Source organism: Bufo bufo, chromosome 5 (genome assembly GCF_905171765.1).
Source record: "Bufo bufo chromosome 5, aBufBuf1.1, whole genome shotgun sequence".
Classification (NCBI taxonomy): Eukaryota; Metazoa; Chordata; class Amphibia; order Anura; family Bufonidae; genus Bufo; species Bufo bufo.
In genome coordinates this window covers 209,907,425-209,927,109 of record NC_053393.1, presented here as the reverse complement: position 1 = coordinate 209,927,109, position 19,685 = coordinate 209,907,425, and the positions used below count along the sequence as shown (strand labels likewise).

The window sequence follows — 19,685 nt, the reverse complement described above, 5'->3', positions numbered from 1 at the left end:
ACCATCTTCCAGAGATGCACCGCTCCAGCCAATGACTAGATTCAGCAGTGATGTGACCACAAGCAGCACATCACTGCTAAATCTAGTCACCGTCAATCTACAGTTTACCGCCAGATTCCCATTAATTATAATGGAGTCAGCCAGTGATGCGGCCGTTTTCCGGCATAAATGCCAGGTTTTAGCCTGACAAAAAATATTGTATGCAATGGTTTTTGTCCATCCAAGAACTGGCATTCGTGCCAGCTCAGGCATGCCACAGATGCGAAAGTACCCTAAGTATAAATCTTATTTTAGGGGGGCAGGCTACAGGCACTTGCCTAAAAATCTTCATAACTGGAAAACCCCTTTAAATAATACAGTATAGCCTTTTTTGGGCCCAGTCATGAAAGGGTTAATCGTCACTTACAGGAGTTGTTCAAGTTAAAAAAAAAAAAAAAAAACTTAAAGGCAAGGAAATGTTAAAATAATGCACAAAATAAGTTATAGTCACAGGTTCAAACCCCCTCCATTTCTTCATATTGTATACGGCTGAGGCCTGTGATTGGAGTGGTTACATGCAGTATACAGGTCTTCATTGCTGCAGCCAAGGGCATGATGTCATGGCGGCAGGGAGCATTAGCGCTGGAGCAGAGGGGGTTTGAACTGAGTATAACTTCTATTATTATTTTAACAGCTTCCCTGCCTTTTAGAATTTTCTTTTTAAACTCGGGCAAGCTCCAGTTACAGGGGGTGATCATTGGGTGAAAGATAGAACGCTTGATCATTGCCCCAAGCAAAGTTATCCAGTGAACAGCCAACAAATAAGCAAACGTTTGTTTGGCATTGATCACATCTTTTATGTGGGTAAGAAGATCATTGCCTCGTGTAAACAGGGATCTACTGCTGACAAAAAAAAGAACGGTACGCGCCTTAACAACTCTACTAATGATCATTCGGTCACATACAGTACAGATGATTGCTCCATGTTTTAGATTTTAACAATTTGTGTGACCAGAATAATTTCACTTCCTTAAACTGTAGAATGTAGATGTGAGAATCTAAATTTCATGTTCAGCTAAATGAAAGCTACACTTACTTTACAAATGCCTTGGCAGTCGAATGGATATACGGTATATTTCTCTTATCACCTTCTTACATTGGCCATAGCTTAGAGAGAATTTAAAATCTGTATGTGTGGAAAGATCTGGAATTACATGACCATAAAGTGCAGAACTCATCTTGAGCAGAGACGCAACCAAATATCAGTTCGCAGAATTGCTATATGCAGCTGTGTTTTAACTTTATTTTGAAGGTATGCACAGATATACAGAGCCTTGAGTCCAGTTGTCTTTATATTTTTTGTTTTATATTGCATACGGCTTTGTAGATTGCTGAAATCTGAGAAGGAAAGCACAAAGATAAGATCTTGAAGGGAACCAGTTCCCCATGCACGTTTATAAGTAGCTCCTTTTGTAACCAGAACGCCAAAGGAAATAAAATAAAATAAATAATTAAATAAAAATGCAATGTGAAAACAAGACCACAACGACAACCCGTGCCTGTGGAATAGGAAGGTGAAGTCAGGAAATAGGAGAAGTTCTTGCATCTGCTCATTCAAGTCCAAAAGTGCTTGTCTCCTCAACTGCTATCAACAACTTTTCATGTAACATGGAGTAAGATGGGTACGGTGGAAGGTCCAGGCGGTTGAAGCAGGTGTGCGCCCTGCAGAAAATGAAGAGATGGTTCATTTACATTTTTTAAAATAGACAAGTTAATATAATTGTTTTCTAAATTTTCCCGTCATTAGCAGAATCATTTCACTAGCCAAGGCCAAAAGACTTCAAATCCCCACTGCTTGACAACAGACTTACTTCAAAAGTAAGCTGCAGATTACCCTAAAGTTACTAGAGACCAGCACTTCTCAAAATGTGAGGAGGCGCATTTCAACAGTGAGTTACAGCTCACTGACCAGTGAGGTGCAGGTTCCTGGCAGCAGCACATAGAAATAACATCAGCAGTCTGCACAGATAATGCGGGGATGCCAGCCTCTTTGCAGTAAAGGTCGCTCTCTGTCCTACCTCTAGCATAACATGATGCTGCAAGGGTGGGAGAGGTAGGAAGGGGGGCAATACTGATATTGATCAGAAAGGCATGGGAAGGGGGACAATGCTGCTGCCAGTGGTGCAGCACTGTTACTTGTTTAGCGCTACTAGACAGGAATTTTGTACTGCACTGTGATATTTCTTTGGCTGTTCTGGGAAGCTAGTTGTGCTACACAGTGGTATTGGTTCTAATAGGGGGTAATAAGGGCACGGCACAGTGGTATTTCCTTGGTATTGCTACAGAGGTAATATGGGCACTATGCAGAAATACTTGATTGCTGACTGGCCCTGACATGGTTTGGCTGGTCATGCCTGAGTAAAAAAAGCACTGTTATAGACAATCCTTACACATCCTTTGTACCAGTTACAATTACATATTACGTGAAATGTCTTATTTCTACCATTACAAAAGCTTTCTGTAAACCTGCTTAGGAATCTTCATTGCTTAAAAATTTATACATAATTGTTGAATGGAATGGTCATCAGATTTACAATGTACTATGTTTTTTCTTTTTTCCATACAGTGCATTGTGAATGTGGAACATGAAGCTTCCGAGCCCTAACTACAAAGGCCCTCACATGCCATGTACCATTTACAATAATAGTCTTCTCATGCAGGACAGTAGAACCTTTTAGGCACTTAGGTTAAAGAGGACTTGTAACCTCTGTCTGTTTTAGCTACTACTTGCATGTCCCTTGTAATAACAATTCTGAAGCATCTATTCGTATGACTCTGTGTCGTACCATGTGTTTATTATTCATTCTAGAGGTTATAAATAAATTACTAACAGTAAGCAATGAAGGTCCATCTGGGTGTTACCAGTTGGGTGGGGGGTGTCCCTGCACAGTATTACCCTATCCAATCAGTGTTGCCAGTGTCAGACTGTGCAGCTGGACCTCCACTATATACTGCTAGCAATTCATTCATAAACTTCTACAAGGAATAATATGCAAATAGTACAACATAGACAGCAGTGATGGCTAACCTCTGGCACTCCAGCTGCGGTGAAACTATGACTCCCAGCATGCTCCATTCATTTGTATGGAGTTCTTAGAACAGAAATATGCATCTTGGGAGTTGTAGTTTTACCAAAGCTGGAGTGCCGGAGGTTAGCCATCACAGTCATAAGAATAGATGCTCCAGAATGGTTATTACATGAGGAATGCAAGTAGTTACAGACATGTCAGGAGAGGATATGGGCTCTTTTTAAGCTGCAATCTCTGCACCTCCTATTGTTAGACCTCAAGTTCCATACATGTTTTCTTTGGGGGCACTTTTTATCTGCAGCAGGGTAACATATGTCCAGGATCAAGCTTACTAGTGATAAGCTCTCAAAGATTGGTCAAGTGTTTGGCATCCCTGGAGGCCTTGGTTAAGGGTCCTTTACATGGGCCGATTCTCAGCCGTATGATCGCTAACAATCGTTCATAGGATCGCTCGTTAGCGATTATCTGATGGTGTAAAGGTGCTGCCAATTACCTGATGAACAAGCGAAACACTCGTTCATCGGGTAATCGCTTCATTCATGCGGTCACATTAATCGTCATACTATGTAAACAGCCTCTGCTGCCAGAAAACAACTAGTCAGTATAGGGATGAGTGATGGCATTACCGATCGTTCCTCCCCATACCATTGAGAAGGAGATTGCTGCATGTAATAGCAGTGGTCTCCTTCACTGAAGACAGGCGCTTTGCAGGAAGGAACGCTTCCTTACCAACAATCGCCTGCAAAATTGGCCTTTACTCTCCGCACGGGGAAGTGGTTACTTGCTTTGGACTGTACAATCTGCTGCCAGATTCTTTTTGTTCTTTTTATAAAATTGCTTTACAGCCTTTGAGTTCATAATGTGACAAGATATTTTTGATAACTATATGTAATATTATAATCAAGTCTATTACCTTGGAAGAGATGTTATCTTTCCCCATTTTTCTATACAAAAGCGCCTAAGTCCATTGCTTCCTCGCAGGGCTGCAAACCCCTCGTACGGCACGCTAGATGTCCCAGTCACAAACTGTAAAAGTCGTAATCTCTGCTCATTGTTAAATCTTTCCACAGCTGCCCAAAACCACCGGATGACAATGTGCCCATCGTGATATCCTAGAAAAGCAGGAATGGAAGAGCAGACTGTAAAAACAGACATTGGTATATGTGGTTTACTTCATTTTAAAGGGGTTCCCTTCTTCCCCTACTAAGCCCCTCTGACATGAGCATCAGAGCATTTCATGCGCCAATGCTCTCCCTTGCCCTGCGTTAAATTATAAAGGGCAAGGGCTTTTTCTGGAGATCCAGTGACGTACCGGACTCTCCAAGGGTAAGCTAGGCAGAGGCGTCTGGTGATGTCACCGGCACTAATGGGCGGGCTGCCCTAGCCTGTAAAAACATAAATCCCGGGAATACTGCTGGCCTCTGTCTAGTTTACCCATGGAGAGTCCGGCACGTCAATTGTACTGACATTTCAATTTGTGTCATATATTTTGTAGCCAAACCAGAAGTGGATCTTAAAGGGCCTTTCTGATTCCTTTTATATTGATGGCCTATCCTCCGGAGAGGCCGTCAAATAGCAGATCAGAGGGGGTTTGACACATCCATTCAGATATTTAATGTCCTGTCCTGAGGACAGGCAATCAGAGCCGCATCTCTCAGGAGGCGGCTGGCCTGCCTCTGAGGGGGTAGCAATTTACGGTGGGGCATGGGAGCCTATGGTTCTCATCCACGCTGTTCAGCCTCATAGGCCGCAGGTCCCCAGGCCTGAAATCTATGAGGCAGTAGAACGGAGCAAAAGGTTGCAATGGCATAATCGCAACCTTCTGTGCCAGGTGTCAGAATGATGTGGTCATGAATGCCTGCGTCCCGCTGTGTTGGAATGTGGCAAATCAGGCTGCAGATCGGAAGAGACATGGGTACGTTTTTTTCTAAAATATATATATATATGTTGGCTGTATTGGGAGGCACTATGGGGGCAGGGTGTGTGAGCATTATATATACTACCACTACAGGGAGACTATTTGGGGGGTGGGGATACTATCACTAAAAGGAGGCGTTGTACTACTACAGGGGGACTATGGGGGAGGGGGTAAGAGAGTTATATATACTACTAGAAAGGAAAAGCATTATATATACTACCAATACGGGGGGGGGGGGGGGGTAGAGTGTTATATATTAGACCACTACAGTGGGCGTTATACTATGGGGCAGGGGGCATATTATATGCTATCACTACAGGGGGGGCATTATACTACAGGGGAAGGAGAGTATTATATATGCTATAACTAGAAGGGGGTAAGAACATTATATATACTACCACTACAGAAGGGCATTATACTACAGGAAAGGAGATCATTACATATTTTACTACTACAGGGGGATGAGAGCATTATATATACTATCACTAAAAGGGGGAATTATACTACGAGGGGGCACTACAGGGGGACATTAAACAAACAGGCACTACAGGGGACGCATTATATTTCCTGGCACTACAGGGATATTATAATAGAGTGGGCACTACGGGTGCACTGCAGCAAGGTTTTCTAAATGCTGGGCCTACTACAGGGGTATTATACACTCACCTAAAGAAATATTAGGAACACCATACTAATACGGTGTTGGACCCCCTTTTGCCTTCAGAACTGCCTTAATTCCACGTGGCATTGATTCATCAAGGTGCTGATAGCATTCTTTAGAAATGTTGGCCCATATTGATAGGATAGCATCTTGCAGTTGAAGGACATTTGAGGGATGCACATCCAGGGCACGAAGCTCCCGTTCCACCACATCCCAAAGATGCTCTATTGGGTTGAGATCTGGTGACTGTGGGGGCCATTTTAGTACAGTGAACTCATTGTCATGTTCAAGAAACCAATTTAAAATGATTCGAGCTTTGTGACATGGTACATTATCCTGCTGGAAGTAGCCATCAGAGGATGGATACATGTTCTCATTCTGTTTACGCCTTATTCGGACTCTACCATTTGAATGTCTCAACAGAAATCGAGACTCATCAGACCAGGCAACATTTTTCCAGTCTTCAACAGTCCAATTTTGGCAAGCTCGTGCAAATTGTAGCCTCTTTTTCCTATTTGTAGTGGAGATGAGTGGTACCCGGTGGGGTCTTCTGCTGTTGTAGCCCATCCGCCTCAAGGTTGTGCATGTTGTGGCTTCACAAATGCTTTGCTGCATACCTCGGTTGTAACGAGTGGTTATTTCAGTCAACGTTGCTCTTCTATCAGCTTGAATCAGTCGGCCCATTCTCCTCTGACCTCTAACATCCACAAGGCATTTTTGCCCACAGGACTGCCGCATACTGGATGTTTTTCCCTTTTCACACCATTCTTTGTAAACCCTAGAAATGGTTGTGCGTGAAAATCCCAGTAACTGAGCAGATTGTGAAATACTCAGACCGGCCCGTCTGGCACCAACAACCATGCCACGCTCAAAATTGCTTAAATCACCTTTCTTTCCCATTCTGACATTCAGTTTGGAGTTCACGAGATTGTCTTGACCAGGACCACCCCCCTAAATGCATTGAAGCAACTGCCATGTGATTGGGTGACTAGATAATTGCATTAATGAGAAATAGAACAGGTGTTCCTAATAATTCTTTAGGTGAGTGTATATACTACCACTATAGGGAGAGTATAATAGGGGAATTCTTGGGGAGTATTCTTGCTATTGGGGGTCCTGTAGGGGCACATTTTACTATTGAGGGAAGTCTTGGGGCACCGGGGGGCTGGGAGGGCAGTGCTTTCTGTATGGCACTGGCATTTCAGCAGTATAGTATTAGGGGGGCATTGGGGAGCACAGCAGACACAGTTTTACTTCTGCACAGGTGCAGGAGTAGCAGTCGGGTAACAATATTGGGGCACCAGGATGAGGTTGAACTCTGCAGGGATAAGACAAGGCTGAAAGAAGTTGTCAAGGAGGTCTGGTGCAAATGGAGAAGAAGAGGAAAGGGAACATCTACAAAGGAGACATCACTGGATGTACAGTAAGAGGTATGTAGTGCTGTATTACTCCTTATGTTTTGTAGTGCTGTATGTAAAGTCCATCCACATATGTCTATAACAAACAGTAGGGCTGGAGTAGAGGGGTAGGGGGTGCCATATCAATTTTTCACCTCAGACAACAGAAAGGTTAGGTGTACCCCTGTAGGTCATGAATATAAAAGGAACAGAAAACAACTTTAAAGGGACACTGACAGGCCCAAAAAGCATATTTAGGTATATATATGACAGTACAGGTCTTATAAAGTGTATTAGAATCATCTAAGTATCCCCCCTGTCCACCTTATAAATACAGTAAAATGAAGTTTTATAACCTGCCTGAATCAGGTTCAATCTGCCCAAGGGGCGGCGTTTCATCTCCACTTGCGCCCAGCCAGCCTCGCCCCAACTGCCGTTTGAAGCGCCGCCCAGCTCATCAATATTCACTTTGCTGGGCGGCGCACTAATCATATCGTGCCTGCGCACTAATTAACCCCTTTTGAGATGTAACAGAGCAGCGCTCTGAAGCGCTGCTATGAACTGTGCCCGGCGCATGCGCATAAAGCAGAGGCTGCATCGGCCTCTGAGAATCAGACTGTGCGCAGGCGCGATGCGATCCCGGCCAGTGAGGGTGCCGGGCGCATGCGCTGAAGATGAGCCGGAGGCCGATGCCCATAGTATTGTACTAGTGTCGAGGACACTAGTAGCCGCCCAGCGAAGTGAATATTGATGAGCTGGGCGGCGTTTCAAACGGCAGTTGGGGCGAGGCTGGCTGGGCGCAAGTGGAGATGAAACGCCGCCCCTTGGGCAGATTGAACACGATTCAAGCAGGTTATAAAACTTCAGTTTACTGTATTTATAAGGTGGACAGGGGGGATGCTTAGATGATTCTAATACACTTTATAAGACCTGTACTGTCATATATATACCTCAATATGCTTTTTGGGCCTGTCAGTGTCCCTTTAATGACAGAAAAAACATAATGGTAAAACTTTTTTAGATCTAATCCTTGTTTTGGCATTAAAAACTTCCCTGTGTGAACTTGCCTATGCTGATTTTGTTTTCACAATACATTTAGTGATGCATTTTATGATGAACAATAGGTGGCTAATAGGTGAAATGCAGCATCTGACCCAGTTGTTGGATGTTGAAAGGTTAATATATGGGACTAGCCACTTGACTTTCTATGATTGTTTGTTGTGATCACATATGCTTGATGTTTATTACTGTTGATATATATTTGTGTCCATCATATGATGGATCTGGCACAGTGTTTAGAATTTTGCTATAAATGGAAGCCATAACGCTGATGTGAACAGAGCCTTAGATGCATTTGAATCATTGTCTGTCCAGTGTACATAGTGGATTGTGTAGAAATCTGTGGCATTTTGCTGTAATATAGAGCTACATTGCCTCTGTGTGCTTTTCTACAGACTCTGTTGGGTGTCATCGCCGCAGAGATATTCTCCACTAGAATAAATGATTAGATGTATAAAATAGGTGTATATTACCTCCTCTGTATTCTGTGTTATTACGCCAATCAATTAAGTCAATTTCTGCTGTACCCGCGATGACTAGCTCCAACTCTCTAGCATCAAAAACAGAAACAAGTCTGGAGTCTACGACCTGAAATATAAGCACAATATATTATTACCGTAGATTCACTTTCAGATCTTGCAGTTTTAGCACTTTTTCCAAGAGTAAATTTACATCCTGCCATTGATGATACTCACACAGCTCATTTTACATGAGCCACAGAAGAACTGAGTATATCCAGCGATGGCTAACCTCCGACACTCCAGCTGTGGTGAAACTACGACCCCCAGCATGCTCCATTCATTTCTGTGGAGTTCTGAGAACAGCCAAGCAAGTGTGCATCTTGGGAGTTGTAGTTTTACCACAGCTGGAGTGCCAGAGGTTAGCCATCACAGGTATATGCCATAAGTAACGACATACATTAGTGTGGTGCTCTCTTTTATAACCAAAGAATATTTTTGTGTGGCATGCAGGATCGAATACATTTTGGTACCTTTTGGGCCATGCTGTTTGCTAAGCTGAGGTTCATGGGTGAATACACTGGATCTAGGGGCTTGTGTGAAGATCCAGTGGTGTCACTTAAGTGGAGAACAGTTTCTGGTGGTGCAAATTATTTGACCTTCTACACAGTCGGAGAAGATGATAGTTGCCTCGTCCAGTATTTGATTGTGGATTGCCAGGTAAATTCCTTGGCGGTTGCACTGGCATGGAACTGTTCCATGTTAAGCTAAAAATAAGTTAACCGATTTCCAACAAAATATAATTTCCTGTAATATTTTCTATAATTTAGCATGAGAGTTTTCAGAATGAGTGGCAACTCAACTCTTTTTTTTTTTTTGTAATATTTCAGAATGCCACTCCTATCATTACTTCTGTTGATTACAATCTTTTATGTAACTTTGAGAAACAGTATTTAGAAGCCTGCATGTATGTAAGATGGCTGCATTATTGAAAGAAATGTAAATGTTTCAATACACACAAAGTAAAATATTGCTTTATTCTACAGACTGTAAATATTAATTTGATATTTTTGGCAGGATGTAGGAAAGTATTAGATATAAATGCTTTATAAGTGCTGCATACTAGTCGCATGTATCCTAAAAATGTTCAGATACAAATATTTGTAGCTCCATCTTGTGGTTAAACCATGGACATGTTTGTCTGGCTATAAGTAAGAATGTAACTGGCGGAATTGCCTTGATCATGAAATAATGACTTGAGTGAAACAATCTGAGAATAATGGATGAGGGAATGTCAGTGTGGAGCCCAGTCATGCATTTCTAGTTTTATGGCAAATTCCTTACCTCATAAAAGCCCCGTACAAGGGCTTCAGTCTGTTGGACCACTCCCCGCTCCACTCGCCACTTCACCATTTTCTCAATATATTCTTTCTTGTTTTTCTCTGTAACTTGCACATTTGCACCTCCTGACTTCAGCTCTCTCTCTGTGACCTGACACATGTAGAATACAAGTAGGGTTATTCACAATCAGTTGCTCATCTTTTCCCTAGTATAGGACTTAAAGTGTAACTGTCGTTTAAGTTTTAAAAAAAATATAGTGTAGGGACAGTGATGTTAAACATTTATGTTATTTACTTTATATGGGAATGGTTTGTCTTTGTACTAGTAAACAGGGTATAAAGGGTCTTCTTAGCAAAGCTCTAACTGACCATTGCTACGTAGAGTCTGTCTTCAGTCTTTAGCATTCTACTGAGCACTGAAGACCCCTATGTGTAACAAGTCAGGTAGGGTGATGGACTGTGATAGTTAGGGCACATGCCGGTACTCGGGGACTGGGGTAGTGGCAAGAGGAAGACTGGAAGCATCTTCAGCACTCAGTAGAACTTAAGACTGAAGACAGATTCTCCATAGCCATACACAGTTAGAGCTTTGCTAAGAAGAATTTTTACACGCCGTTTTCTAGTACAAAGAAGCATCTTTCTCTAATAAAGTATATTACAAAAATGATTACCATTCCTGTCACTACACTATATTAAAAATAAACTGAAATAACAATTACACTTAAAAAAAAAAAATCTCTTACAATAGCAGATACTAATTTCACCATGACTCACTAGACTCATGGCAAGGGCCCTGGAGTGAAATTTACATTTCCTATATTCTCATTGTCATGGGAAGACAGAATAATGCTAAAATAATTGTCATACTAACTAAATATTTTGCAGGTTTACCGTATATGTCTCACATGAAGAATATATTTGCAAGCTATGGAGCTCACAAGTGGGAGCTTTGGCAATGTTAAATCATTAGATCAAAACAACCGCTATTCCCAATCTTCAACATGTTGTAACAGAGAACCGTTACCCTAAACTGTTATATAATACCAAACACAGTCCATAGCTTATTTGTTCTCATAAAATTTTTATTTTATTAAATACAATCAAAAATACCAGTAAAATATACTGTGATAGGAAAAATCGAGAATTCCTAACCCCAGACATCCGATAAATTGCAGCCTCTCAATAACCAATCTTCCTGATGAAGCTCAGACGAAACGCGCATAGAGGAACCCGGACATCCTGGTGGCATGCATGGTGCAGTGTTACAGCTGGCAAGTAACATTGCGCTACAGTACTACAGTGCTGTAGTGTTTAGGAATTGAGTAGGTACCAATGTTGATGTTTATTTTTGGATCTTGATTTTTACCTGTATATAGATAGTGCTATACTGTTAGTTATTACATGCCGCAGATCTAGGTTATCGAGAGGCTGCAATTCATCGAATGTCTGGGGGTAGGAATTCTCGATTTATCCTATCACAGTATATTTTATTGGTATTTTTGATTGTATTTAATAAAATAAACAATTTTATGAGAACAAGTAAGCTATGAATTGCGTTTGGTATTATATAAATGTTAAATCATTGTATAATTGGTTGTTGTTCTCAATTCTAACCTTGGTTTTGCAAATGGGAATGAGGCCCCAGTAATGTGATTTTTTTTTCCTGTGACCCCTGTCACAGTCCTAAAACTTCTCATCGTCATATGTTCATCATTAAGAATTTTCCATACTTTAACATTTGACATGGGATTTCTTCGAGGAAGAACATTGATCTTAAACTAGGTTTTGTTTGTTAAAACCATGTTTTATTGGTTTCACTAAGAGAGTAAAAAAATAAAAAATCTTTCCGGGAAAGGTTTCTCAAGAATACCATGGAGTTGATGGGCCTTATAACAGTGTGAGGAATATCAGGCAGATGTTTCTTCAATAAGAATGTGAAGTTGAAAGAGGTGGTTGTGGAAAGAGTGGTTTGATGTTTTCAAGGCGTATGTGTCATAAATTTCATCTCCAATATATTTGCAACAAATAATGTGGGTATTTTCAAAACTCTATTAGCTATAGCTTTTCTAAATTTGATCTGTGGGTTACATGTATATAATAATTTTGAGGTCCTTTTTTTCCCCAGTGGGAAAGTGTAGCACTGCTGTGTCCAGTGATTGGCTGAACCAGTCACGTGTTCATGATACCATTGCTGTAGCAGGAAGTACAAAATGGCAAGTCATTGGGCATCCTCAGAACAGGAATGGTGGGAGATTTGACTGTACATCTTCTTTAAATTATTTTCACCATGCTGAGACACTTTACATATATATTTCTTCCTTGGACAAAACTTTTAAAAGAACCTGTTCGGAGAATCAATCTGTCTGAAGCAAAGGCAGCATGAAATCCTCATAGGCGCTCTCATTACAAACAGCAATTTTTTGAGAGAAAAAAAGTTTCAAAATGAGACAGAAATGGGGAGAAGAGTCATGAGGTCTTCTCCGTGCTTGGCTCGCCTTGATTGACAGGTCTATATACCAAAATATATAGCTCTGTCAATTAAGGCTACTTTCACATTAGCGGCAGTCTTCTCTGGCAGGCTGATCCGGCGGGTGAACAGCGTGACGGATCTGTGCTGCCGCTAGTGCAGCACAGGTGCCACCGGAGGTCCACTCCGGCCCCATTGACTAATTTCAATGGGGCCAAAGCGGACCTCCAGTGGTACGCGTGCACTAGTGGCAGCACGGATCCGGCAGGCTGTTCACCCGCCAGAACAGCCTGCCGGAGAAGGCTGCCGCTAATGTGAAAGTAGCCTAAGTTGACCCTGGCAGAGAAAACCCAGAGAGAAGCCACCCTATGACTCTTCTCTCCCATTCTCAGTTTGTCTTTATATCACGTTTTCTCTCAAACACTGCCGTGCCGTAACAGTTTGTAACAACAGTTTGTTGGGATTTCATTAAAAAGGGTTTTAGAAGAATTCACTTAAAGAATCTAAATTATTTACTACTATAATTCATATTCTTTAGGTGAATTCATCTAAATGGAGCCTTTTATTTTTTTAAATGGGCATGTGTCTAGGGCAGGGATCAGCAACCTCCAGCACTCCAGCTGTTCAGAAACTACAACTCCCAGAATGCTTCATTCACTTCTGTGGGAGTTAGAAGAACAGCCGAGCATGTTTGCATGCTGGGGGTTGTAGTTTCACAGCACCTGGAGTGCTGAAGGTTGCTGATCCCTGGTCTAGGGTGTTTGGAGTAGAAAGGAGAACAAGACAGGGTTGTCTTAGTTCTGCACTTCTTTTTGCAACTGCCCCTGGAGCTCCTGGCGGTATTAATTAGGAAAGATGAAAAAGTTATTTGCTTTTGTTACGGAGATGTGAAATATCCTTATATACAGATGACCTTTTATTTTTTGTGAATTCATAATTCGATAGAGTGATTGAGAGTTTTTCAGAATATGGATGTAGAATGTGATGAACTGGGAACTTTTAAACCTAGAACGGTAATAGTTTTAAATATAGGGCAATCTGAAAAATATTTGGGCATTAATGTGACTTTATTAAGTTGAACATCTATCTACTATGGACATCTAAGTTGAACATTTCAAGTTGAACATCTATCTACTATTCGCCATCGACAGAGTGATGGCGAAAATAAGGCTTTGGAAAAAGCTACCCATATCGATGTCTGGGAGAATAGCATTACCAAAATATGTTTGTTGCCCATGATTTTTTATGTTTTGTGAAACTCACTAGTGTATATACTGTTAAACTAGGTAAGCCTTTTCAAAATTTATTTAGAGAACTGGTATGGAGCGGTCATCAGCCCTGGATGAAATTACAGTATTTAAATTTTGCTTAAATTTAGATATGACTACATTAAACAGGGTCTTGGCAGTTCAATGTGATAGGGAATTTAAAGACTATAACATATTTAAGATTCTAGAATCAGGATTTTTCCTACAAAAACATTATGAAGGATTTTCTACTTTAATTTTGCTTAATAAAATTTGGTGGTAAATCAGGGGCTTATTAAAAGTGAAGGGAGGCTTTGTGTTTACTCCGTTATGGGGTAACAGTAACTTAAAAGAACTTAACAAAATAGATTATAGGTTTTAGAAGAATTAAGTGATTAGATATATGGACCAAATGTTCACCAGTAAAGGGCTTACGGAATGAAAAATATAATAAAATTAAAATTTTGTTGATAATCATATAACTTATTATTACCAATTGAAACACACACACATATATATATATATATATATATATATATATGTGTAAGAATTTGGATTACCTTGTACTAAATGCAAAACCTGATTTAAAGGGAACCTGTCACATTGAACACGGTGTCTGAGCTGCAGGCAGCATGTTGTACAGCAGAAGGAACTGAGCAGACTGATATATACCATAGTTTTGTGGGAAAAACTTGTAATTTATTCATTTAAATTCCTGCTCATTCTTGGCTTTGAAGTCAAGGAAGTGGTCCTAAGATCGAGCAGGAATTTAAATGAATAAATTACAAGTTATGATAAATCGTTTCCCATAAAACTATACATCAATCTGCTCAGCTCATCCTGCTCTACAGCATGCTTTCTGCAGATTACATAGCATTTTCAAGGTGACTGGTTCCCTTTAATAAAGCAACTTATACCACTAAAGGAATAATCTCTACCTGGTATAAGAAATTACTTCAATTGAAAATAACAAAATACCTCTTAAGAACACAGAGGCCCTGGGAAAAGAACATAGAACCATTACACAATCAGTCTTGGAAAATGATTAAAATTCATATCTCTCGTATATCCCTGAACCCCAATTTTCTGTTTTAAATACTGTAGGTTATGTTATTTACCAGAAAAATTGGCTAGATGTTATAGAGAAAGAAGTGATAATTGTAGGAAATGTGGAATGGAAGCTGCAGATGATATTGTTATGGACAATGGTTGTGGAACCACTGTGTCAACTAAGGCTGCGTTCACATCTCCATTAGAGATGATCCGGCAGCCTGATCTGGCATAAATACTGGCTGTCGGACGGACAAAAACCACTGCATGCAGCGTTATTTGTCAGTCCAAAACCAGGTATTTATGGTGGAAAGATGACAGATCCTTTTATAGCCAATAGGGATCCGGCAGTGATCTGCTGAATCCAGCAATACCGGATCCGGTGAACACCAGTAAGCAGTTCTCTGATGGAACATCCTGCAGGAAACGATAAGCGGAGATGTGAACGTAGCCTAACTGGTTTGATGGTGGGCTAGACCTGAGGGTGTTGTACTGGCTGTCCCATGGTTTTCACCCTTTAAAGGGGTTGTCTCATAATAGACAATGGAGGCATATCGCTCGAATTTGCCCCCATTGTCTTATAGGTGCGGGTCCCAGCGCTGGGACCCTCACCTATATAGAGAACAGATCCCGAAAGTGAAGGAGGGCGTACTGTGCATGCGCAGCCGGCCGCCATTCATTTTCTGTGGGGCCGTAGAAAATAGCTGAACGCTGGCTCGGCTATTTCCGTCAAGCCCATAGAAGTGAATGGGAGCGGGGGACGGTCATGCGCAGTACGCTCCCATTCACTTCTATGGGGAGCCGGTTTGGTGGTGCAGGGCTCTGTTCCCGATATAGGTGCGGGTCCCAGCGGTGGGACCCGCACCTATAAGACAATGGGGGCATATCCTAGCGATATGCCCCCATTGTCTATGATGAGAAAACCCCTTTAACTCCTATACAGGGATCTGGACTTCACTGCAGGGGACTAGGGAACATTAACTCATGCAATACTGAACTAGGGAGAGATACAAAGCACATTGGCACTAATTCCGAACCACAGGTAATCAAGGCCAGGATGCATGGAATAGTGGCAACATAAACCATTATTGAACACAACGGCAAAAATTCAAACCCACAAGAAGCCGGCACCTGATTGTTCAGTACAATGGCACAATTGAAACCTTAACCGATATCCATCAATTGTCGATTTGTCCGGCCAACCAGAACTGCTGGGTATTGGTTGCTGATCAGATACACAAATGCTTTGAAATGAATATCTAACTACAGAAACAATAATACTCGGCCTTAGTAAAGGGTTAATTCAAAAGCACTTGAGTGCTAAAATGAAGTTATTATTTTATGTGAGAAAATCCATTATCAAAAAAGGGAAGCACCATCCTTGAATGAATGGGTAAAATACACAAACTATTTTGAGAAGGTTTATCCATAATTAGTAAAGAGAAAAAGATGATATGTCTAGTTATGGAAGCCATGGTTGGATATTAATATGAAATAAGAGGAACAATCAATACTGAAAATCTAAGATTAATATGGGAGAATTTGGAGACCCTGGGTGTGGGTGAGGGGGAATTTATTTATTTTTCATTATTATTTATTTATTTTTATTATTTTGTGTTTGTTTTTTGGAAGGTAAGAGGCTTAGTTGTTATGTACTTTGATTGCATTTTGATTTGTATACAACTGAGACGCTTGGACAAATGTGCTTATTGCTTACAAGAGAAAAGACAATGTAAAGATGATACCAAAAATGTGTATATATATTTTGATATAAATAAAGATGAAAAAAAACGAACAAATTATTAAAAGTGTTTTCCAAGACTTAAATACTGAGGACCTATCCTCTGGATAAGTCATGAGTATCTGATTGGTGGTGGTCCGACATATAAGACCCCCACCGATCAACTGTTTGAGAAGGCGCTAGTGGTCCTGTGATGCCCATTAACTTCTATGGGGCTGAGCTGTGTCTAGGTCATGTGACCGATGAATGTGTCGCCACTTGGTCTAGGGAAAGCTAGAGAAGCCGGTGCCTTCTCAATCAGCTGATCGGTGAGGGTCCTGGGTGTTAGACCCCCTAACAATCAGATAGTTAAGTCTTGGAAAACCACTTTAAACTTTCCTGTATATGGCTTAAACAAATAAGTACAGTGAATACTGCAACACTCACTAACTTTGCATTATCCTTAAACAATGAAAAAAGAAAGAAAAAAAAGTGGATGTAATGAGCAAAAGTGTAACTTGTATATCCTGGATGCCTGAGCAAAATTTGTAACATATCCCCCACCTATTAATTCTCATATATAATAGTGTAATGGCCATGCAGAACCAAAAATGATGCAGTTCTGTACAACTGTAAAACCACAGAATTTCATTCACAATTGTCAAAACCATCATGTGTGAGTACATCCTGAAATCACATACACATTTCCCACCAATAATATGCCTGGCATTTTCAATCAGTGTGGACAGTTTCAAAATATGCAGGGTCACAATATACTGACAATAAGTAATAACAAATTAACAATATATATATTCCCCAAAGGAATAGAAAAGATGCCCAAAAATATTTGATGGGAAATTTGAAAATTTACTAAAACAGACATTTCAAGAGAGCCATGATATCTGCATTAAGGCATCATGCACACAACCATATTAAAGGATCATTGTAGTAAGCAAATCTGTAATACAGTAGCTATAAATCCTATGGGCCCACATTGCACCTCCAGGTGCCTGCAATTTTATACTGGGATGCAGAGAGGTTTCTTCTGCAAGTCTCAGAAAAGTTGCGTGAACAAAAAGATGTTTGTGGCACATGTCTCACCCCAGCTTAAAGGGATTGTGCAGCTGTTAATATTGATGACCTATCTTCAGGATAGATCATCAATATCTGATCGGCGGGGGTCCGACACCCGGCACCTCCACCGATCAGCTGTTTGAAGAGAAGGCGACGCTCTTCATTATTCTGCACTTCGTCTCGAAAGTGTAGTGTAATATTCAAGTGAATGGAGCAAGTACTTGTAATTACACTATGCCACCGCTCCACTGGCGACAAGGCGTAGTGTAATGATGAGGAAGCGGTGCTCGCTTGCATGGAGCGCCTCCTCCTCTTCAAACAGCTGATTGGTGGGGATGCCGGTTGTTGGACCCCCAACAATCAGATATTGATGATCTATCCTGATGATGGATTATCAATATTAACGGCTGCACAATCCCTTTAATGTACGCCAGGCACATTTCATTCCAGCGGACTTTAGACTTTCCTGATGCACTTTTGGAAGCCAAAACCAAGAGTGAATTCAAAAAAAGGGAGAAGTCATATATGTTCTTAATACTTTTTCTTCTTTTATGATCCAGTCCTGATTTTGTCTTCCCAAACTGCATCAGGAAACCTGACCACGTGGCCGTACCCTTAGACTAGCATTGGAGACACCAGTCTTCTCCGCTGTGTGAATAACATGTCTAAATTAGCAAAAAAGGAATTTGTTTCATAATTTCTATTATAGCTTTATTTGTAACTTAAACTTACCTGACCAAACACTTCTTCATTTACTGTGAATGTTAGATCCAAGATGTCTGTGATGTCATTGTCCTTCATCCATTGCAAACTTTGGTGGAATTCTTCATCCAAGTATTCGAGATCACTGAGATCACAGGGGCTAGAATGACATTGGTAAAAGTCAACAATGGGCTATGACTTGTAATAATGTGGGGTAAATCTGTTATCGTCAAGAAATTATACTGCACTACATGAGCATCAAAATCTAACCTACAGGCAAAGTAATTTGCGAATTGTGCCTATAGAGACATTCTAGGAATACCATAATGAGCAATTCCCTGGTAATGAAATAAAATACACAAAACTCTACGGTATTTCTACATTGCATATAGTGCAGGTCTATACTTACAGTCTTAAAAGCGCCTTATAGAATGGCCGTGTGAAAAAGGCATCCAGAAGATACTGGTGGATGAGGGCAAGGCCAAGGATACGACCACTGAACCGGAACCTGGACAAAAGCAAATCTCTTTGTAAATGGATATTCACGTGCCTTATTAATACAACAGAATTATAATAAAGGAACAAGAAAAAGAGTAAAAAAAATATAGGATCCAGGAAGTTGAAGATATAGTTGGGATGGGGAAGTTTATTCAATACACACAGTAGGCTTCCTGTTCACCAAGCCAGATTGAAGTCAACTACAGTAAGCCAGTTAGGGTGGCCACACATGGCTCAAAAATCAGGATGGCAGCTGCATCATTTGGTGCTAAAGGCGTATATTGCATATAACACAACAATATACATACAGTTCTGTATGTATGTTGGTTGTCCCTCAGTGAAATGCGTCACTAATACCTATGGGCAGGTTCTCTGGGATAAACCCATAGTACAGATTTTACTTATTGCAAAGAAAAATTGGGGGTTAGTCAGCTCATCCAGTGCGCAGGTGCGTGTTGCCATGGCTGAAAGCACAAAAGCAAAAAAATATACAATGCAACAGCGCTCTGCAAACCAAAGAAAGTACAATAATGCCAAAGTAATAGAAAGTATTCTGGTGCTAATGCTACGCTTATAAATTTGAGATGCTTGGCAAATATATTTTGTACAAAATTATTTGGGCCCTTTGCCAAACCTCAAGGCGATCTCAGTAAGACGGGAACCTAACACTAAATACATTAAATTCCTTATGCAGTACTTGACATGGTTACTGTAAACTTTTTGTAATAAACTGTGTCAAATGCTACAAATATATTGCATATACAGATTTGAATACAGTGTAGTAAAGAGTTGCCCGCCTTCCACCCTTTCAGTTAGAAAGGCCCCTAGAAAATAAAAGCTGGTCATAGGGTGTCTTGCATTTTGCTGTGTCTTCTAGCAAACAGCTGGAATCTGATTCTCCTGTAGCACCACTACTGGAGGAATGATGTATTACATGATGCTTGTTGAAATCAAGGTGCTGTCTGTGAAATGGACATGCTGGGTCCACCACAGTGAGAAACTCTTTGTGGTGATTATCTCTTCTCT

General features: G+C 40.8%; 1 protein-coding gene across 1 annotated transcript in view; it reads right to left on the bottom strand.

The window, feature by feature from the left end:
• Window positions 1-1,589: 1,589 nt before the first annotated feature.
• Window positions 1,590-19,685, bottom strand: part of HECW1 (HECT, C2 and WW domain containing E3 ubiquitin protein ligase 1) — a 213,578-nt gene continuing 195,482 nt past the window's right edge. Inside the window, exons 22-27 of the mRNA XM_040432459.1 lie at window positions 18,571-18,669; window positions 18,192-18,321; window positions 9,906-10,052; window positions 8,577-8,691; window positions 3,982-4,180; window positions 1,590-1,701 (exon numbers count right to left, since the gene is read on the bottom strand). Of these exons, the coding sequence (XP_040288393.1) occupies window positions 1,590-1,701; window positions 3,982-4,180; window positions 8,577-8,691; window positions 9,906-10,052; window positions 18,192-18,321; window positions 18,571-18,669 (802 nt within the window). The remainder of the gene's footprint in view (window positions 1,702-3,981; window positions 4,181-8,576; window positions 8,692-9,905; window positions 10,053-18,191; window positions 18,322-18,570; window positions 18,670-19,685) is intronic.